This window comes from Brienomyrus brachyistius, chromosome 1, assembly GCF_023856365.1.
Source record: "Brienomyrus brachyistius isolate T26 chromosome 1, BBRACH_0.4, whole genome shotgun sequence".
NCBI classification, from domain to species: Eukaryota; Metazoa; Chordata; class Actinopteri; order Osteoglossiformes; family Mormyridae; genus Brienomyrus; species Brienomyrus brachyistius.
Genome location: NC_064533.1, coordinates 51,769,514 through 51,792,947, shown reverse-complemented (window position 1 = coordinate 51,792,947; position 23,434 = coordinate 51,769,514). Strand labels below are relative to the sequence as shown.

Sequence of the window (23,434 nt, the reverse complement as noted above, 5' to 3'; positions counted from 1 at the left end):
TGGCACACATACAGTTAAATTTTCTTACAGATAGTGATTTAGCTGGACAAGGCGAAGCATTGTGTCACCATCAGTCAGGACTAGTGCCGGTACGTTTGCATTCTGATTCTTTTCAACAGCTCGTCTCTTTACGTGAACCGTGAGAACCAGCCAGTCACAAGAGGTAAATGTTGTCTCTTTGGTTCCTTAAAGTCAGAATGAGCTGGATTTGTTGCTCGCCGTTTGTAAACACACCATTCAAAGTGGCTTCCTCCATCCCGGGCTCAACGAACGAGAGAGAGAGGGTGCAGCCAAACCGAGTCCACACAGTCCACAAAGTGAAATTATCCTGGCAGGACATCTAAGGCTGAATCTGATGGAAATCTTACTCTGTCATTATCCCAGTGATTATTTCACAGAGCCTAGAACCTAGCAAGCCCCACCCCCTAAGAAAATAAAGAACTATGATCACACATGAAAGGAAAGGAGCCGTTAGTTCCAGTCCCTTCATAGGGCTGTTATTCCTGTCGCGACTGATTAGATGCTGCTGGTCCCAGGCCAGTGAATGTAGAAATAAGACCAGGTGAGCAGAACGGGGTATGCGGAACGTGTCGTTCGTGGTTTACAGATACGTCCAAGTCTTGGGCAGCTTGCACGAGACTGCCAGGAGGTGCCCGGTGTAAAGCCTATCTATCGCTGCCCATTAACATGATAGCCATTAAAGCATCGCACCGAGAAGAGTGCTTCTGAACACCGAATTTCTGAGCATCCCTGGAAAATTCTGGAAATCCAGAACATTCAAGTCGGTAAATAGAAGCTACAAAGATGAAATCCGTTATTCTGGTAAAGAGTAGATGGGAACTTCAGACAGAGTTAAAGAAAACATAAAAATCAAGGCAAAAGATTTTAAATTTGATCGGTGTCTTAACTTCTTATGCGATTATCAATTAACAAATAAAAAAAAAATAAAACACGAAAGAAGCCTGATTTATACTCTAAGAAGCCCAATGAATACCCAATTACCATTTTATTTTATTTATTTATAATTTAGTAGCTGTACCAGCCTAGCATTGTTGTTCGCCAAATGCAAAGGTTAATCGATCAGGTGCTGGGGAATCTCAGGGGAGGCTACACAGCAGCCTGTGAATTTCCAATATCAATGAAAAATGCGGAAAAAAGAAAGCGTTGTTTTTGTTTTTCTACCTACAAAACATTTGTCCGCGGTAAACCGGGTCCCCATTACACAAGTCATTAAGATTAGCAGGCGCCGGCACGGACATGGGCTGACATTTAGCGCCTGAACGTACGCAAAAATCATTAATTTAATCTCAGGCGTAATAAAAGTGTAACCCCAGTGCACAAAGGAGACATTTTACAACATGTTACGTTGTCTTTTTATGCAGAAAAATAAGCAGTTTTGGCGTTTCCATGTAGAGAGCTGCATGAGGACCCTCTGACATAGGCCTAAACATTATTTAAATAGGAAATCGTTTCTAAATGAGTACAAGCTGCACTTTAGAAATCAGCTTAATCGTAAATGGTTTAAAAGGGTAAACTATAATTGGGGTTTTGCAAACGTTTGTCTTCCATTTAAACGATAAGCTTACATTTTTTAATAACGTTTTAAATATTTAAAAACAAAAATATGCAATCTTATCCTTATTGAATGAAGCAAAATTGAATTGTTGCTTATTTAATACATAAATGGACAGAGATACAGAGTTTGCGTAATTCATAGCAGCATACAGTTATTCAAGATATTGGATTGCTACGTGACATGTTTCATAGTATACATACATTGTTGTACCACCCTTAAATGGATGTTGTGTTCGTCATTCACCTGCAGAAGGTGAGGTTTGTGAATGTTCTGCTTCTTTCCTCAGTCTGAGGAATTGTATAACTTGACAGCCGGTTTTCCAAGCTTCTTCAGAGTGGATAAATGGCCCTTCTCAGCGATGGTGCCAGAAAAATTGCACCCGAGCGGGAAAGTCATCCGTAGCCACACCAGGGACTGTTTATCACAGCATATGTGGGGGGCTACGTCGCGTCGCTTTCCCCTCACGCCAATAGTTTGAGCCCTGAATGATGTCCGTGTGCCTACTGGGGTAGCTAACCGCTCCCTTCCGAGTGCTGAAGAATACCATTGGGAGCAGGAGGCTGATAACCCCATGAGCCAAGTTTCTCTGAAACACAGACGTTGGGTTTTTGTCCATGTGAAAGCTCCACCCACCAAAAGCAGCACGTTTGGTTTCAGCACTTGTAGGGACAATATTGGTGGGAGCAGATCCCTACCATTCATACCCTTGGTTGAGAAGGAGCAACAGCAGTGCTTTACCACCACTCAAACCATGCATTTGCATACCCCTCCCCCCACACAAAGGTGGCAAGTGACTTATTAAAAAAAAAAAAAAACACCCCAGGCAAGAGGTCAGCATGTCACCATGTTGAAGTCCGTGCTCTTCACCTCTCTAATATTGCCATTTTATGTCATATTATATATTGAATCCTCTGGTGACTCTGACTGCTGTTCACACTAAGTACTGTATTCGCCCTCTTGACTCTCCTGTATCCCTGTATACCTACCTAGAGCCTTCATAAGGACGTCCTGCAGGTTCCTTGCGGTGGGTACCTTAGGCATTTCTTTCGGATGCCCTTATGATGCCTTTGCACTCTGCAGCTGTCAGGCAGAAGCGTTGTCTGTATGAATATAAATGACAAAACCTCAACTGTCAGACAAGAGATGATTTATTCTCACGCTAAACATCAAAAATGCTCGTTTGGGACACATCAGTCTCTGAAGACCTGTCCTTAAATTTACATTTTATTTATTTAGCAGATGTTTTCACCCAAAGGCAGGGGCGTAGCCAGCACTTTTCTACTGGGGGGGCGGGGGGGGGGGGTGCATTTACATCCAGTCATTTTGTTGGGGGTACCACTTGGCGGATCATGATGAAACTGTTTACACTCTTTCAAATCTTCCGGTAGACAGTTTAATAATGGCAATAGGTAGACTACATGTGTATCATCAAAGATCATGGAAAGACCTTTTGCAGATGAGAAATCTAAAGAAACATAAACTGCCTGATCAATCACTAGAAAACTGCACTGCATGTAGACAAGTAGTGATGGAGTTAGACTGTCCCTGTGTTTGGAAAATGGAAGTCACTTTCGATACGATTATTGATAAATGTCATAATCTTGGATATTTAGCTAACTATGGTAATCTTTATGCTAGCTAACATTATTTATATCCCTAGCTAAAGGCAGCCCAACTCATTTCACTTGCTATGACAAATTCCACCACCTTAAGTTACATTTTGAAATCCCCTTAGATAGCATAGTGTTTAAAGTGTCATCAAATGACTTGATTTTACCATTAGCTAGCAAGTTGTGCCTTTGAAGTCTCCCACTGCTGTGTGTGCATCGGAAAGCTGGCCTATCAGAGCCATGCACAAACCAATCACTATGTAGCAAAACTATCAGTAGGTTTATTTTGTCTACAGTCATGTGCAGTATGGGGGGGGGGGGGGGGACAAGCTCTGCCCCAGCCCAAGGGTCCCACATTCGTCAGACAATCTCTGGAATAAGTGGGGGCTAGAGGGCTTGCTCAACGGCCCAACAATGACATCACTCTAGCAGTCAGGGGATTGGAACCAGCGACCTTCAAATCACAGGCACAGCAACCTAACCTGCTGAGCCAGTGTCGAGTTACTTCTGAGACACGTATCTTCAGACGGAGCAAGCAGGGGGAAAAAGAGAACATGGAAACGTTAGCGGAGGTGATGCTCCCACACTCCAGCGAGCGGGCGGGAGGCAGCGAGATGGAGAAGCAGAGGCACCTGATCAGAGCTGACAGGGCGTACGACACGCTGTGCCGTGGCGAGGCAGCCAGGTGCGCTGCCGGTGATGCAATGTGGACACAGAAGCTCAGGATGTAACAGCGAAGCAGTCAAGGTCAGCGCATTGCCACGCTGAGCCTCGCCGTCCCCAGCCTTCCAGTGATTAGTTTTACCAGCATCCTTGTCACTTTCTTAATGTGTTCAAGATGAGGATTTATTTAGCTGTAAGGAACAAGCTCACTGTATCAACTCGTTCTGGTCTTACCTTTTTTTACCTTTACCTTTTGAGGACGTAGATGCATGTATGTGGCCATCTGTGACACATTTCTGCAGAATAGTACATCTATCATGATTTTTTTTTTCTTTAGAAGTTTTAAAGTAACTTCAACAGTTTCATACAACTGTTAATGTCTAATCCATCTTATTTACTGTGTTTCAGGATCTGATCATGCCCAAGAGTTTATTTAATCATACTGAACACTAGACAGCACAGCTTCTGTGTATGAATCTGCACCCCTGTATGTCTCTTTTGAGGAATGAGTACTTAACACCTGATAAATTCCCCAACCTAAACACAGTAATGGCAAAAAAGCCCAAGATAGCTCTGTCAGTTTACTTTATTTAATTGTTCATATTAATCGTGCATCATTCCCAGTCTGCATGGTCGGATCTAAACGTGAACTCTTATGGTCATGATTGGATTTGCTAAGGCTGACCTCTGGTGCTCTGTGAAAAATTACTTCAGTCGTTGTTCTCAGCTATGGAATAACTTTGAAAGGTTGGAGCAATTCAATTTCTTTTTCCTATTTATCTGACTGCCCATGAAACCTGCCATGATCTGGCCAGTTATTTAAGTACCTCTATACATACCAGGCAGCACCATCCTGCTTTTATTAAGGTGCAGTAAACAGTAGTGATATTTAGCAGAAAATGTGAACTGTAGAGAGACAGAGAGAGAGAGCAGTGTGTAAGCTGATTAAATAAAATGCCTAAATCAAACTAGGAACAGGATATGAATAAAACATGTACTTTTGTATAAATTTTATAAATGTGTATTACATGAAATTTTGTATTTCATTTTAACAAAGTAGTCTTCTGTTCTAAATTATCCCTCTATAATTTTTTTTTAATACAATAGCTCATAGAAGGCAATTTTCTAGACTGTTCTAGTGCTCTGCAAAATTGTGCTAAAAAATATAACTGCCAGACTAGGAATTTTCAAAGATTGATGTAGTTAGAGATACGACCGTAATGATCTCAGAGGCAGATGTTAAGTGATGCGACGCAAGAACTGGTGTGATTAACAAACCATGAGTGGATTTTTATAGATAGATGCCTTATGGGAAATTGGTCAGCATGAATTGTGTGGGTTTCCTCTGTGGACTCTGGTTCCCCTCACAGTACTACATGCTAAGGTGAACTGTAGTTGGAAAATTGTCCATAGGTGTGAATAAGTGTGCATGAATGGTGAGAGTGCCCTGTGAGTGTGCCCTGTGAGTGTGCCCTGTGAGTGTGCCCCGTGAGAGTGCCCCGTGAGTGTGCCCTGTGAGTGTGCCCTGTGAGTGTGCCCTGTGAGTGTGCCCCGTGACCGGTTGGCACTCCCTCCTGGATTATTCTCTGTTTTATCCTCCTAGCTTCCTGGGTAGGATTTGCTCCCTATGACCCAGCATAGGTTAAACGGGTATGGAAAATGGATGGATGGATGAATTCCATAAATTTCCATCTATTTCCATGTAGCCTATGTGGATTACTCTGTGTGGATGTAGTACTCTAAACTGCAGCATCTTCATCTTTCACTTCCTGCTTTCCCTGTATTCCACAGTGTCTTCCTCTGTAATTTCCTGGTTCCCTTGTAAGATATAACACCGTCATTGTTTCCATTTCCAGTTTTCACTTCCCGTTCTCATTTCCTGCCTCCACTTCCCGTTCCCCCTCCCTGTTCCTAATTTCACTTCTGGTTTCGCACTTTCTACAAAATCGAGTCCATGGCTTAATCCTACTTATGGGCAAGTGCACTACACACTGTGATGACATATACTGACCTAAGACACGAAGTATTCAAGTGTATGAAATAGCTCAAGTGCACAGGGAGTCCAATAGGACATGCATGATATCTGAAGAGGTAAACAAGAAACACATTACGACTGTGTTGTCATTTGTGTTGGTTGTGTTTGGGGTTGCCCTTCATTGCAGTGAAGGCTATGTAATGTCATTGGATTAGCCAACAGAATACCTCATGTTCAGTGTCAACAACAGTCATCACTGATGCGGTGCATTATGGTCTATATACTAAGCCAAAGACTGCTTCCATGTGGTACTTACCGAAGTGTGCATGAAGTGCATGTCAAGCATGTTGTGCTTGGCTTATTTGTGGGACAGGACACCCTTGAAAGTGGTAGTGTGTAAGTGTGGACTTAGTGTGGCACATGGGATGAAGCCTGTACATATTCTATTTTATTCATAATCTACATAGTCTATACTTCTTGTTATCACTTTCACTTCCTGTTGCCACTTCCGGTTTCCATTTTTTACTTCCTATTCACACTTCCTGGTTGTCAAGACACTGAGGATATCACAGAAGTCCGCAGTTTAATGTTTAATTCCTGTTTCCACTTCCTGTTCCTATTTTTCTAGTTTCCACTTCCTGCCTGTGTCAAAACCCCGTTCAGGAGGCAGGGCAGGGCTACTCACCTTCACATGTTCAAACGAGTCGTTGTGATGCTTATGTTCTGGGCATGCTGCTTAACCCCCCAGAACATGGACACACTGACACTCAGTGACACCATGATTTAAAAGTATACTTCACAGAAACAATGACAAGTACCCTGGTCTCCTGTGTGGATGAACAGGACTATGGAATGCAAAAGACCATAGTACTTCAAGCTGTATCTCTGCTGATGAGGTTAAATTTAAAAAAACTTGTGATACTCTGTCATGTAGCTCGACTTGCAGGCTAAAAAAATTAAACATTCCCTCTACTGTCTAAGTCTAAATATCAAAGGAGTGAATCATTGTGGGTGAGTACAGTCACATGACTCTACCTCCCAAGACTGGTGGCACCTAATGTATGTATAGTGTATTCTGTTAATTTTATATAAGAGGTCAGATGTTATTTTATATGTTGGCATGAAGTATATTGTCTGGCAATGCTGCAGAAGGTTCCTCAGACAGGAATGCCGCTGGAGCCAGTTAGAAGCTCATTCCGTCATCAGGCATCTGTGCAGCTGTCCCACAGAAGCCATTTTCAGAAATGACATTTAATTATTGATCAGATCACGAGTGGTACTTAGTCTCCCAGTGCCACATCCATTTGTCTGGGAAATGCAACGAGCTCTGAGCCGGGTGCTGGGGCGGGGTACCATCGATCCAGGATCAAGGGCCTAAAACAATCCGCAGGCCTGGTGTTAGTGCACTTTGAGCAAGCAGTTCATTTTATCAAACGGCGTTCCATGAAGTTATTTTGGCGGAAGGCGTTTGTGTTTTTTAACGGTAGGGGGCAGCGGGGTCACAGTTCTCTGCCACCGGCTTATTAGTTTTGGGTTATTGTTTTGTTTTTGGAGATCAGCTCATGGACTAAACACTTCTCTCTCTCTCTCTCTCCCACTCGTCCCCTTGCCCACAGTACCGCCAGTGCTGTCTGTGCCACAGCAATCCTTCAATGCCACGGCGGATTACCACGAGTCGGTGACTTTCACCTGCCGGGCATACGGATCACCTGACCCAGACATCACCTGGCACAGGTAAGTGGAGAATGTAGGGGGATATTTTCCAGATCATTCCTGAAGTAGATATTCCATACAGTATATTCCTGATATATAATTTGACCTTAAACACGGCGAGTCCAGTGTTCTCCCACACTCCCAGTCTTATCTTAGGGTCAGAAGCAAACAATGGAGAAGCATGCGCGTTTTTGTCCCGATATGGCTCTGATGCTAGCACACCTGTTCCAGCATATGGTACCCACCTGAAACCCTCACACCCGAGCCGCCGTGTCCCGGCGGAATGCCGACCCAAATTATTATGGACACCTGACATTCCTGCACCTGTCCAAGCATATGGTGCATGCGTGACATTATCAGACCCGTCCTAATCACCTGTGTGCGGCTGACAACACAAGTTTAACTATCGAAGGAAATAATTAAGTTTTCAAGATGCATCTGAATTACAAAGAGAGTTGATCCTTCCTAAACTTTCATACATTTGCAAAGCTTTCTTTGTGCTTACCCGAAATATATTACAGTATATGGAATGTATTATGCATATATGGAAATTTTTGTATGTATGTGCGGCTGTTGTTTATTAGATGCTTATCTTTATAAATATGTAAAAAGCATTACAATTGCTATATAAATCGGCAAGAGAATGTTCCTGTTTTTAATGTTATTACACCTACACCTGGCGTGAGGACATTAGCATATATGACTGTAATTGATTTATGATTCATCTGTAATGATGCACACTTGAATTTTATTACATATCCATCTGCTGCTGTTCCATAGCAAATCCCTCTGACTGCGCAGGGATCCCAACTCCCTGCAGAGTTCATTTGTCTTGCTGAAATGAGGTCCACTAGCTATTTATGGAGAACGCAAGAGAGAATATACAGGAAATTCCTTCCCTGAAGTTCCTTAAAATTTTGTTCTGTATGTCCCTGCCTGCTAGCCATACTCCTGCTTCCAACTGGCAGAAATCAACAGTCAAAAAAAAAAACCCACAAAATATCTTTCTTTTTCCCTAAAGCCCCCCCCCCCTCACTGAAATGTGGATTCATTAGTAGTACTCCTTCTGGTCCCCCCCGATTGCCGTTGCCTGTACCCCTGGGACGGCGTCGATTTCTAAGCCTCTGTGTGTGTTTGTGTGTCTGTGCCCAGGAGGGGGAAGCAGCTCGAGGAGTCTGACCAGTACACCCTGAAAGGGAGGGGGAGCACGCTGACCGTACGCAGCATCCAGAAGGACGATGGCGGGGTCTACACCTGTAAAGCTTCCAACAAGGCTGGCATGGCTGAGCAGGAGCTATTCCTGCACGTCTTTGGTAAGTCAGCCTCGGCCTTCCTCCACGGGAAAGTGGTGGTGGGGGGGGGGAGGTCCTCCTCTAGGCCGCATCACCTTCCTTTGGGCAAAGTACTAACTACTTACTGAGACAGATGGGGAGGCGAGTTTTAATGGTCCAGGCTGCCAGTGTTACCTGGACTGGCCACTGAAGTGGCATTAGGCTGGCAGCTTGGCAGGTTCTGGCTCCACCGTGCCTGAGCCGTGCTTCTGTTTTACTTTTTATTCATTTCATAGCGCCGTTAGTGCGTGGGACTGTGACAGAACATGAGTAATAAGCCAACGACGCCTCCACGTTACTCAGGCTGTGAAAATGGAGGCACGGAGCTGTATTGAATGCAGAGTTCCTGTACCGTTCCTAGTAGGATATGCTGGTCAACGATACTATGCGGATATGCCGTGTGACGTGATAGGCTAGCATCTGCACTCAGAGCTTCTGCCTGCTCGAACGGCTATGTCAAGAAGAAAAAGAGCAAAAATAAAATCAAAATCTGACCTAAGCCAAAGATATTCTGTTGAATGATATGAATAAAGTTTTCTTTGAATCTTGTAATTCCAAAAAAATGAGAATGTGAATTTGATATATTATTGTTATTATTATTATTATTGTTATTATTATTATGCATGGTGGTGCAGTGGTTAGCACTGTTGCCTGACACCTCTGGGACCCGGGTTCGAGTCTCCACCTGGGTCCCATGTGTGTGGAGTTTGCATGTTCTCTCCATGTCGTCGTGGGGTTTCCTCCGGGTACTCCGGTTTCCCCCCACAGTCCAAAGACATGCTGAGGCTAATTGGAGTTGCTAATTTGCCTGTAGGAGTGCATGTGTGAGTGAATGGTGTGTGAGTGTGCCCTGCGATGGGCTGGCCCCCCATCCTGGGTTGTTCCCTGCCTCATGCCCATTGCTTCCGGGATAGGCTCCGGACCCCCCGCGACCCAGTAGGATAAGCAGTTTGGAAAATGGATGGATGGATGGATTATTATTATTATTGTTGTCCAGGTACATGTGACTTATATTCAGTGTCATTCAGTTTTTCTTAGTTTCTAATATATATTTATGTTTTGTATATATTTAGTATAGGATAAGCGGTTTGGAAAATGGATGGATGGATGGATATATTTATCCAACGTCGTGTTTGTGTTCATTATTATGAGTAAGGTATTTAACTCAGGGTGGCATTGCAGCAGAATAAGCAGACCCAGACCTCCCTCTCACCAGCCACCTCCTCCAGCACCACCAAGGGAATACCAAGCCGTTCCCAGGCCAGCCGAGAGACATAATCTCTCCAGCGTGTCCTGGGTCTGCCCCAGGGCCTCCTCCCTCTTTCCAAGCCCACATAACATATGTAGACTGGTTGGGCAATCTCCCATGAACCCTCCAGTATCCTTGTGAAGGTGAATCAAGTGTTCCACGACCTGGACAACCAATGGAGGGCAGAGCCGTGTTATTGTTTTGGCACCATGGGTGGAGGTTCGGCCACCAGGTACTGGCCCTCAAGCTCCGGCCTCAAGCCTGGCTCGTGGTATCCCCAATCCGGGTGGGGTAACATGGTCTGGCCACTCACCTAGGACTAATGTGCCTTGGGAGACCCTACCAGGGGCAACTGCCCCCGACAACATAGCTCCTAGGATCATGGAGGCACACAAACCCCTCCACCACGAGAAGGTGGCAATTCATGTAGGGGAATTTAATATAATAGGCTTTATGGCAGTTCCTTTTGTAAGTATGAGCGGTCCGTAAGTCGGACATTCTTAACCAGGGACTGCCTGTAGTAGTACTAAAAATAGGGTTATTTGTGTTATTATGCATATTTGACAGACACCTGGGAATGTACTGCATTCTGTAATATCTTTCCGTGTGACAAATCTGGTCGAAAAGGCAGCATTGTGCTGAACATCTACAAGTCATCTTCCATTCTCCTGATCACTGCTTCTGGCTCTGATGCGAGGCACATCTCACAGGCTCTCTTTCAAAGGACAAAACGATCCATTCGGTCGGCGGCGGTGGCAGGATGAGTCACCGTGTGGTTCTGGCCCACCGTCTGGCACCGGTGGGGCGCAGCAATGTTTGGGACTGGCTGGGGGGCTACGGAGGTACAGCTACAGGACACGGTCCACACACCCCGCAGGAAAGGTGTTAAATATTTCAATTAGTGCCAGGTAAATGTGAGCCAGTTTATAAATAAGAATTATTACACAAACTCAAAGGGGCGGCATGGTGGTGCAGTGGTTAGCACTGTTGCCTCACACCTCTGGGACCCGGGTTCGAGTCTCCGCCTGGGTCACATGTGTGCGGAGTTTGCATGTTCTCCCCATGTCGTCGTGGGGTTTCCTCCGGGTACTCCGGTTTCCCCCCACAGTCCAAAAACATGCTGAGGCTAATTGGAGTCGCTAAATTGCCCATAGGTGTGCATGTGTGGGTGACTGGTGTGTGAGTGTGCCCTGCGATGGGCTGGCCCCCCATCCTGGGTTGTTCCCTGCCTCGTGCCCATTGCTTCCGGGATAGGCTCCGGACCCCCCGCGACCCAATAGGATAAGCGGTTTGGAAAATGGATGGATGGACACAAACTCAAAAATAATTTTTAAATAAACCAAACCATATATGTCAAATCAAAATGTGCAAGCAGAAATATGGCTGGCTCTCGCTATATGCCAAACAGGCTGTTACCTCGGGCCCCTGAATTACCTGCATTGCAGAGCAAGTGAAATGATCATGGATTTTCTTGGTACTGTAGGGGGCCTCCCAAGTAAAGCTTTGCCTAGGGGCCCTGAAAAAGGCAGAGAAAAGCAGGTCTGGGGCCTGTAGTACAAAGCTGGATTTTTGGATTAAATGCAAATCTTAAATCCAGCAAGTTATCTAACTAACCAAAAACATCTTGCTTCATGATACCGGGTACCGGGTTTGAACAAACTGCTGTGTAACTGGGATTGATGGTGCATCATTCTGATTGGATGGTGCGATGATGTGCAAACATTCCAAATCAGGGACAGGAATTGTACCCAAAACCCCTAGTAATGTGAGACAATTGAATCAGCGTGCCACTTAGTTTTTAAAGAAAGATGTATGACGCTTGCATAGCAGGTTTTAGCTCGTTTTGCAATACACACAAGCAATATAAAGTGTCTGTTAGGCAACTCTCAGTCCAAGAAAAGGATTATAGGATTGAGGACTGAAATGCGGTGTGACACAGTTTTTGTCTTCTATAAATTTATGTACAGGTCACAGGTATTACACAAAACAGGAAAGTGTCCACAGTGACCTGTGGTGAAAGTCACAGACTCCTATGGGCTCTTTGAACCTGCAGGTCGGTGCATCTTGTCTTCTACCTCAGCTTGCCGTCGACTCTGAGAAGCATTTTGATCCGTCAGGCCTGTGCTGAGCTGGAAAGCACTTCAAAGGGCAAGATTAGCGCAAGTAAAGCTGTAGGTTCACCTCTGCCTTTGAGAAATCTGTAGGGCTTGACCAAAATATATGGCAGTATTACATTTAATTTATTTACTAGCTACTTTTTTCCAAAGTGGTGCAGTTTTCTTTTTGAGATAACAGGTGGGGCCAGTCTCTGGAGCAATTGGGGGGGAGTAGTGTCAAGGGCCTCCCTCAAGCGGCCAACACAATATCACTCTGTCAGTGCTGGGATTCAAACCAGCAACCTTCTGTTCGCAGTTATAGCATTGTAACCAGCCAAGCCATATGCCACCCTGGCTTTATGCTGGTATAAAGGGAGGGCCACTGTAAATAAACCTGTTTTTCGGCAAAGTTCAAACCACAGCAGGAGTTATCTGTGAGGTTATGTGTCCAAATGAACCCCACTCAGGCAGACAAACATCTTGCATTAGCAGCTCTACTGCAGATTGCATTTGCCTCAGGGCCCAGCCAGGTCGTGATCCTCTTACCCGCTTGTTGGTCAAAGCTCCTCTTCATCAACAGAGGTCGAAGGAGCTCCACCGATATAGAAAAAAAGAGTTGCATGTCTAGAAGGTAATTCAACAAATGTATATGGAGAGGTATGAGGAACTGGGAAAGGAATACAGACCAGTAGCAAGGGTTTTCAGTAACAGAGACAAGCTGGGATGAGAATCTCCATTCACAGTTTAATACCTCCTCACTCAGGCAGGCGGTGAGGGGTGAGACTTCAACTGGTAAACAAACAACAGAAAACTAAATTATTCAAATAGTGCATGACACGTTATTTATTGGGAAGAACTACATTATATTCTTTCATAAAACACTGGCTTCTTTGTAGATTATTTAGATTGCACCTTGCATTTTCATGTAAATATATGGAGATTTATTCAGCAGTCATCAAAATCCCCGCAAAGTGCAAGCCCCAGCCCGCTGCGTAAACGTACATTTAAATTAATAAGTTGTCAGGCAGCTGCTTTTTGTTTTACGGTGCTTGCTGGGAAACGTAGTGGTAACCGCAGCTTCACGATATCAAAAGACAGAGGCGTCCACACTTCAGTAGCAGGAGAATCGTAAACGTTTATTTGCGAGCATCGGATCCACAGCCACGGGCTGCTCCCATAACTCCTCCAGAGTATCTCTTGACCACGATCTTCCAAGCTGGGGTCGTTAATTATGCATTTCAAATGACTTGGGGGGGCGGGGGGCTCTGAGATTTACTCACTCTGATGGCCGGGGGAGGGGTAGCAGATCGATATAGGTTCATCCATTTGGGGGCACGCGACAAATATCTACCCTGGATTTAGAAACCTGCGGTTTTATGACTCCCATCCTGCCATATTTTGGTTGACAGCCCCCACTAAGATTTAATCCCCCCCCTCTTCCCACAGTCACTACTCATCCACAAAAGAATTAGCTCCTAAAAAGTTTCCTCAGTAGTGCTTCGTCTCAGGGAACATTAAACAGACCACCATGTTCACCAGATTGTCCTCATCTGAATTTAAGTCCTTCCTCCGAGGAGCAAACTCCTGACTCCCCCCCCACCTCCCCATTTATGGCCACATTTTATATGCTGTTCACCCCATCTGCTTCCAGATGGAACCATTCTTTTGAGACTATTGAAGGTTTAGGGTCACAGATATGATCATGGACCCAAGGACAACAAGGAGACTAGTTAGCTTTCACCTCTCTCTCTCTCTCTCTCTCTCTCTCTCTCTCTCTCTCTCTCTTTCTCCCTCTCTCTCCCCTGCTCTACTCAATAACCAGTATTAGCAGTGATTCGGAACCCAGCTCTCGGAGACCCCCAGACAGTCCACATTTTGCTGCCTCCCAGCTCCCAGCCAATCAAGAATACCCAATACCTGGTACAGGTATGCTGGGAGCAGGGAGGGAGCAAAAATGTGGACTGTCTGGGGGTCCACGTGGACCAGATTGAGAAACTCACAACCGTCACATACCTCTGTCTGTCACACGGCGGCTTAGGCACTAAGATGTTCAGGGATCCAGCTCCTGACCTCTACCTTCTCTCCGTTCCGGGCCAGGAGCTCCGCCGTCCTCATTAGTGCTGCGCGACATCTGTTGCCAGCAGAGTGCGTCAAGTGAGAAATTAAGATGCTATCGAATCGTTACAAGTTTTAAAAAAAGATGCAAATCTGAAACAAAGGCAAACAACAACAGTGGGTTTTTAAGCCATTAGGACTATCAGACTTGCTCATTAAAGTCGCCCACGCAAGCAGGCGCGTACCAGCGGCCTTGAAACTGCGCACGCGAGCCGACTCTCATCTCAAACGCAACAAAGCAGGCCCGGTTATTTTAAAGCAACAGCTGCGTTAAATGAATGACAGCTTTTCCTCCCACATCAATTAAAAAATTAATAAAGAGTGGCATAAATAACCAATCAGCCCCCCAGTCTAACTCCAGCTGCTGTGTAAAAGCACTGGAATGTGTCAGGCATGACAACGGATCACGCAGCTCTGCAAGAAATTAAGAGACCGCTCTATATATTTTACAAATCTGCATTTTTAAATCTTGGTTTAATCCTGGTTATGCTGGGCTGCTACCAGGCTCAAAGCTTCTAAAACAGAAGTATAGAAGAACAATGTGAAACAGGAGACACTGAGAATGACCAAAATCCAGCCAGGTAGAGGGCAGAGGCATCTTTCCACTGACAGAGATGACATCATCTTATGTGGCAATGCCTCATAAATCGGAGGATGACCACAACTGACCTTCAAAAGGAATGGGATACAAAAGTGGTGTGCATTGCACGGCTAGGACAATCCATAACAGGTTCGTAGGAGCAGGACTGAAGACCCATAAAGCAAAGAAGAAGCCCTTCTCCAGTGAGCAACTGGGAAAAGCAAGATTGGAGTTTGCAAAAAAAAATTTATATTTCACACAGGCGCATACCCATGAACTTATAAATGAGTGAAACGGAAAATTTTGCTGTGGTCTCTTCATTTTTTTCCCAGAACTGTATTTCCACCCTGTTTTCCTGAGCTCCTCTCTCACGTAAATCCTCAGGCAATGTTTTTTTCATTTGGTTTCCACATGCTACGTTCAAACGACTTTCTCGGGATGCCCCGTGATGGGCTGGCGCCCTGCCCACAGTATGACCCGCATCACACGCTGCTTGCTGGTGCATGAATCAGAACAGCATGGTCCTTCAAAAAGCTTTGGGAGGATTTCAGGGTCCAGAAAGTACCGGAAAGCTACAGCCCCTCTTGTTGGAGGTGATGGTGAACAGTCCCCTACAGCCTTCTAAACCACAACTATGTTGTCTTTATGACTGCATATGTATAATGTACTGATGATCACATAAGTGGACACTAATTATACTATAAATGAGCCCATACCGAAATGACCTTCCTCTCATTTAAGTGGCATCAGTGGTAACATTTACCGTAAAATAAAAGTATAAGGTATAGCGAAGCCTGCCACTAACTCGAGTAATTTTTACATGTCAGAAATCTACAGGTCTGCTAAAATGAAACAAAGACTCTTATCTAGGTGAAAATGTTGACGTGTCACATTTAATCGACAAAGTAAACAAATCAGTCGATTTCTAGTCCACGTCTGTTTCGTTTGCTTATTTGTTTTTCTGTGTCCATTTTAATGACCCAGGGAAGGCTGTTCACAGGGATTTATTTCAAGTCTTTGCATCACCAAGTGGCATTTTGGTGTTTTGTTGTGAGCAGACGTCTTTGGAGTAGAAACAGTTTTTGGTTATAATTCTTTATTCATGTATGCCTTTCTCCTTTAGTTATGTGCTCGAAGACGGGAGGAAAAAAAAGATATAATTCATTATTCATAATAAGTGCTGTTTGCCCTTGATATGTGAGCAACACTCTGGAGTCACTGGGGGGTAACTGCAGCGAGGAGCTTATCGCAAGGATACAAACGCTACGGTACCATTCGGGTCCTGGTCCCTCCCTACCCACTGCAAAAACAGGGGTGTCCAATCTTATCGGCAAAGGGCCGGTGTGAATGCTGCTTTTTGGGGTAACCTTTAGGTCAGCTGTTCAAACCCAGATGTGAGGACTTATTAGCTGTTCAGTCCTCTAATTAGTAATCTAATTAGGGAGTTGCTATGAAAACCCGCATACTGTACACACTGGCTGTTTGCAGATAATATTGGACACCCCTGCCCTAAAAATGCGCTAAACATCCTCTCTGCTGGCAAGGGCAGTGGGGGGGGGGGGGGTTCTAGGATTTTTTAAGGTGGGGGACGTAAGAGGCGCCATAATTCATACAGAGGGGCATACCTAATCATAAGACAATGATAGGTTCTGAATCAGTGAGTGACAGGGGAGGGGGCACTCCAGGGGCCAATCAGCTTTCAGCTGGGGCCAGTGTCCCTGTGACCCCACCCCTGTCCAGTGGATTTGATCTCATTCCTGGGAGTACCTTTTGAGCACAGTTCTGAGTATTCAAAGAGGCTGCTGCCAGAGCTCCGCCCTCATGCCTCAAGGGTTGTGTGTTCGAATCCCACCTACCATCCCAAAATTGGAATCGTGTGGTGTGACATCTGCACATTTAATTTTATACTAATTTCCATTTTATCAGAGGAATATGGAAAGTATATTTATTGACTGAATGATCTTAGAATCTTTAACAAAACAGCAACGCCTTACGGCTTTAGTGTTAATGTACCGTGCAGAATATGTATTTGCAGACCTCCAGATCAGATACACGGTTCATGCCATGCAACACTGCAGCGGGGTCAGGAGCAGACCCGGCTCCGCCCGCCAAAAGCTGCAAGATGGAAGCAAGGGGGCGGACATAACGAGCCAGCGCACAGCGGCAGTATCGCGAAGCCTCCTGCTGAGGTTTATGAACTCCAGCAGGACTGCTCTGCTTTCCAACTTCAAACGACATACAGAAAACTGCGGGTGAAGAGAAAGAACGTTCTAGACACACGAGGCTGGATCGCGGGTGGCTACAGATTATAAATAAGATTAAAAACAGAATTACAAACATCGAACGAGTGAAACAAGTGTTTTGTTTTGATGGACGGGGAGGATTCGTATGCACTTCCTTTGTAATAGATGCAATCAGATTTTCCATACTGAAAATGGCTGGAATTTGGGGCAATCGGTTATCGTCAGGAGCCTGCTGATTGCACGGCCTCCTTCCCCTCTCACAGACACCCCCCTGCCCGTGTCCTACGCCGCTAACACTCCACCTGGCTAACATGGGCAGACACTGACCCGCAGCTCTCACCAACCTCAGATTTCGCACTTGCATCTCTGTCAGCCCGACTGTAAAAACTCACAGCCCTCCACGGTCTATATCCCTCTGTTTGATACCAGACTAACGCCCTGCGTCGCCCCCTCTGGCAGGAATCAGTATTTCAAGCTTCCTGGTGAAAATCCGCGATATAGAAAGACCATATAAATAAACATTTTTTTATATAGCTTAAGCCTTAAGAACACATGTAAACTTATTAAAACACACTTCGTAGGCACATATGATATGTGGATGTCGGGCTAAGAATATGAGCAACATAATAATTATATGTAATATATACACACACATCGCAGAGAACTGTGATGCGTCAGGGAAAAATCCGTGATATAGCGAGGAATCTCTGTATTGTCATGCGCGCAGCGGGCAGGCAGTTAATTAAGCTGGTAAAAATAGAGTATGATTAAAAATATGTAGACAATAAATACAAGTATGATTATGTCAATTAAATGTAAGGCAATTTAAACTTTTAATGCAAACAGTGCGCTTTGTAAAGTGAGAATTGTAAAGGAAGGGATAAGTAAGAAGCAGATCACTGGTCAGTCCTATGCACCAGGATATAGTGCATCAGACAGAGATTAAGTGTGTGCTAGTGACCAGGGTCATGTGCAAAATTGTGCATACGTCTGTGTGTTTGTGTTGTGGAGGGCAGCAAATCCAGGGCCTCATTGATCAGAGGAAATTAAAATATTTTATTATATTCTGGATAGGCACAGCACTTTGAATGTACTTTGACCTGATCAAATTCCATTCAGCTTCTCAATCCAGGCCTTTGGGGACCAGCTAGTCCACCTTTTTTGCTAGGAGCTGGGAAGGACCAATAGTGTAGATTGTCTGGGGGTCCCTGAGGGCCAGGATGAAAAGCACTGCTTTAGCAGATGGTGATCACAAGCCCCCCCTCTCTCCCCCCCCCCCATGGTGTTCCTCAGTCCAGCCCCACATCACCGAACTCCAGAACATCTCAGCCGTTGAGGGCAGTGCCGCCATGATCTCCTGCACAGCGGAGGGCGAGCCGACCCCTGCCATCTCCTGGAGGAGGGCCAGCGATGGCGAGAGCTTCGTGGACGGTTTCAAGGTACCCCCCACCATGTCACCGTGGAGACAATTATGACATATATGGATCTTACAAAATAACAGCCCTGCCCGTGTTAGAGATATTAGATTAAGCTGGGCAGTATTTCTGTTACATATCATACGGTCTTTCCCATGATAAGCCTCAAATTATCCAACATAATTTTATAAATGCTGAAAAATGGATGCATGACTGGTTTAATCTGTTCTGAAAGATTATTAGAACCTCCCATGTAAGTGCTGTGTACTTTTAAAAGAGATTTATTCAAGCAAAACGATGACAGAACCTCTTTCGGTAGACGATACAGGCCTCTACTGCTTTAGTGCTGTGAAGCTGCCCTCTAGTATTTGGTCTTTGTTTTTGATTAAGGGTCTTCATGTCGCCTTTGATTTTTAACCCAGAGTAAATTAAATCTAAATAAACGTATGTGTTATGATGGCCAACAAATGGCCCGGACAAGCAGACATCCAAAAAAAAAAGCACAAGTATATGTAGGCCAGCGTGTGCCTGAAAGGTCCATTGAAAATTTTAAAAAGGTTGGTTGTTAAGCAACATCAAATGCGGTAAAGCTTGATGAGGAACCTTGTAAACCTGACGACGAAACGAGGTGAGAGGGACCAGCGGCATCTTGGCGAGTCATTATAATGCCCGAATTCCCGCGAAATAATGAGGTCAGTCTGTGAGAGTCGGCCAGTCAGATGCCCGACCAAAAATAAATCCAGGCTGGCCAGCGTCGGCGCTCGCAGATAAATTAAAGAGTGGAGTTAATTAGCACCCCTCTTGTTTTGGATCTGTCGGCTACAGAAAGGTCACCTGCGTCGCACAATTAAAATGGTGTCACTGTGACCATGGCCCGAGTCGCCCCCCCCCCCCCCCCCCCACTTCCGCCAAAATGCGTGCGCAGAGGCAAGGCTGTAGCGATAGCGGCAGACACTCTGCATGACACTGCTGTCAGAAACGGTCATAAACAAAGACATCCACAAGGGGAGATTAGTGTGGATGTGGAAGCAGAGGCTCCCCTCGCCAAGGCCTGTCATACCAAAAAAAAACACACACGTTTCTATTATTGATCCTGGCAAGGAAAACTAAATCAGGCATCTGATTTTGGCTCCCCCTGTGTCTAGTACTGTGGAGTATTTCTGAATATGCTTTTTGAATAATGCTCCTGCTGTAGCCTAGCCTTCAATGTTTTTGTCAATATGTCCATAGGAAAACTATTACTTATCTTAAAAAAAATACTGGCTGAGAAATGCTTTGTGATTTTCCTTTTTAAAAGGAACTTATTGAGGATCAGAAACACAAACACACTATCCCCTTCTCATGGAGCCGAGGTAATGTTAGGAGAACGCTGTTCATTACCTGGCTAACCAGGCAGGCCGGTTTCCCTCTACTCTCCAGAGCTCAAAGCATTTAATGTATCTGCAAAGCTTTCTGAGGTTTCATCTGAGATACCCGAGGCCAACAGCTATGGTGGAGTGATTGTTTTATTTATTTATGACTGCTGGTTTATTCCAAAACAAGAGAATGTATTTCGTCTTTGGGAATAATGTACTAAATAATTCCCATCAGAGGAGAGGACCTGTAAGGACCCAGAACGTATTATGTCATTTCACTGCATTGTGGGAAGTACAAAGAGAGGGACATTGGAGAAATTAGGAGGAGAAGGATGAGGGCACCGGCTTGGTTTCTCAGAAAGATCTCGTTTGCATCTCCTTGGTTTGATATGCTGAAAAAACAATTTACTTTAAAAAATAAAAAAGTGCCTCTGAGATTCTGGTTTTCTGCTAATGGCATTTCCCGCAGATTGGGACACATTTGCGTGGGATCCGTCTGTGATCCAAAGGCAGAGAGTCATTCCCACGAGTCGTTATCCTCTTATCACTGATTGGCTCAATTAATATCAGACGCGCTGCCCGCTCCTTTGCTAACATCCGCCCCTCGACAGGGCCGACCACGTACCGCTGCCTGAGTGGAGGGGGCAGGAGCTTAGAGCGCAGTGACATTTATTTGCATTCCCGACATTTCTCACCCAGCGCTGCGGAAATCATTCCGACCTAAGATCTCTCCAATCACCAGGTCCTCACTTTGTCGTCCACATGATCTGTGGGTAGTGACAGTGAACGGATACCTTACAAAAGCATTAGCGTGGTGATGCGGAGACAAATATAGACAAATCATGAGCATTTTTCCTCATGGGGACAGATAGTCAGGATTGTGACTTTTGCTAACACTCATTTCCTGCAGTTTTGCGGCTTAGCAATCGTGCATCATCTAAGAAAATCAAATTGTGGAAGAAAAAAGGATTAGATCATATAAAATAAACAATAATTATAATTATGAATTCGGAGGTTTATGCATACAATGAAAATAAACAATTCATACCTGATTTTAAACTCAGAAATAAATGCTAAAATGGTCTTGTAAAAATGGAATAAATGTTTCTTTTTACTTTTCATTGACTTGAGTTGTATATGGTTATATATCATCATTAAATGGACCAGCGTCGATATTTTAATCTCATGAGTACAGCAGAAAGAAAACTCTGAACTGGCTATAGGCCAAAGCTAATTGAAAACACAGAGGATTCCCTGTCCATTTATGGACACATGTTTATCCATAGACACCTTAGGTGGCTCTCATTTTAACCACTCAATGAACTTTAAACTGAGGAAAGGGGAAAGAATTCAATATCAACCCTTATTTAAAGGCTCACAGTGTCAGTGGAGTCGAACTGCAATTGTACAGAATGTATCCAGCTGTTATAAAAGGTCAGCTGCAGCCAGGAGACAGTGATCATAACCTGGTAGGGAGACACCGCATTACAGGAGAGGAGATCACTACAAAGGGCTGTGGAACACATACAACGCATCAGAACAGTGTCTACCCTCTGTGATCCAGCTACTTAATTCAGAGTAATGATACTCCAGCCTCCAAATATAATCCGTACACTTTATTGGACAGAGTAATGATACTCAAACCTCCAAATATACTCAGCACAAGACAACACTTGCGCACATTTCACTTTATTTTCTATTTCAACCATTTCTTTTATTTCTCTTATTTTATATATTTATAAATACTGTGCTATATCTTCTGTTTCTGTCATTAATTTTATCTTAAATGCATTTTATATATTCATACTTTAATCAGCCATTTATTCTATTTATTTCATAAATACCGTATATAACTCCTTGATTTATGCCTGCTTTGATGTTTGGTAAGTGCACTTGCTTTGTTTTGTGCTGTATAATCCTGTTACATGTTACTGATTGGATGCGGTGTGTATAAATTCCTGTGTACCGATGCACAAAATACAAATGAAGAATCCTTGATCCGGTCCAGTATAATGACCAGCCGGCCTCATGCTCCCGTAACTCACACAGAGCAAAGATGGACGTGTTGAGGTGCACGGGCATCGGGGGAAGTCCACTCTGACCATTACCGGGGTCCACCTCTCCGACTGGGGCCGCTTCGACTGCGAGGCCCTCAGCAGGATCGGGGGCCACCAGAAGAGCATGTACCTGGATATTGAGTGTGAGTTGGGCCATCTCACCGCCACTATCACCGCATCCCACAAAGCGGGGGGGTCCTGAACAAGACTGACATCCAAATATTAATACAAGAAAAGAATTACATAATAAAAAATGAAGACAGATTAGACACACTTTGGTATTTTTGCTCTTGTTTAACATAATTCCCATTCCAGGATGTAGGGGTATAATTATAAAAAAGAAGGCCATTTGTAATAGGATCTTAGAAACTTGGAAAAAGGGGCCATCTTTGGGTGGGTAAGGTAAACATCAAGACCCGCGGCTTGAGCTTCATGAATGAGGATTCAGGCGAAAGGTTTTCCCCCCTTTTAGCTTCTGATTAAACAAACGTTTACAGCCCCTTGCCTATTTTTTAGGATTTTGTGTCCCCCCCCTACCCCTCCATAGATGCACCAAAGTTCCAGTCCAATCACACGATATATTACTCTTGGGAGGGAAACCCAGTGAATATTAGCTGCGACGTGATGGCCAATCCCCCCGCCACCATGCTCTGGAGGCGCGACAAGCTGACCATTTCCACAGAAGGATCCGGAAACACACGAGCCTACAATGAGGAGGGGAGGTCCGTTTTGGAGGTACGCACAGCGAGCTCCTCCCCTTTTCTTCCACCACCAGTCCACACCGATGTCTCACCCTGAGCCGCTCCAATTAAAATGCTTGTTGGGATGTAGCATCTGAGCATGTACAAATGTGAGAGGAGTATGGCATCTGCTCTGCTTCCCTCCGCGAGGCTCCCTGAGACACTGCACGCATATATCCTGTATTTTTAAATGCCAGCCATGTCAAGAAAAATGACTGCTGACTCCCATGAATCACGCAGAACCATATTTCCCCATACGCTGTTACTTCACCCGGCAGATAAGGTTATGTAAAAAAAAAAAGCCCAAATTTGCGGCCATCTGCTAGTTCTCGGACTGTTTTAACCAAGGATTTCGTCTCACATCAGTCATCTTTGACCTCTCTTCTGGCGTAAGGTCACACCGATGTCAGACAGGGATTTTGGGAAGTACAACTGCACTGCAAGGAACAACATCGGGATGAGGTTCCAGGAGTTCATCTTGGCCCAGGCAGGTGAGTCAGGATATGTGGAAGTGCTCCCCCAATTGGAGCCATCTGGTAGTGCATTTCCCAGTAAACAGAAACACCCCTCCACGCAACCATTTTGCAAAATAGCGATGATAATAATAATAATTATCACAGCTGCGTCGCTCACGCTTCGTAGCCTATTAGCACAGAAAAGGTCATGTTTGCTCTCAGTATTCAAGGACACCGGCGCCTCTTCCCACCAAGCCACAT

General features: G+C 44.7%; 1 protein-coding gene across 5 annotated transcripts in view; it reads left to right on the top strand.

Moving 5' to 3' along the window:
• Nucleotides 1-23,434, top strand: part of ncam2 (neural cell adhesion molecule 2) — a 217,943-nt gene that overhangs the window by 157,972 nt on the left and 36,537 nt on the right. For all 5 annotated transcript variants that reach the window (XM_049010811.1, XM_049010802.1, XM_049010822.1 and 2 more), the window contains exons 6-11: nt 7,441-7,558; nt 8,690-8,850; nt 18,445-18,590; nt 21,971-22,121; nt 22,526-22,713; nt 23,113-23,209. In XM_049010811.1, the coding sequence (XP_048866768.1) occupies nt 7,441-7,558; nt 8,690-8,850; nt 18,445-18,590; nt 21,971-22,121; nt 22,526-22,713; nt 23,113-23,209 (861 nt within the window). The remainder of the gene's footprint in view (nt 1-7,440; nt 7,559-8,689; nt 8,851-18,444; nt 18,591-21,970; nt 22,122-22,525; nt 22,714-23,112; nt 23,210-23,434) is intronic.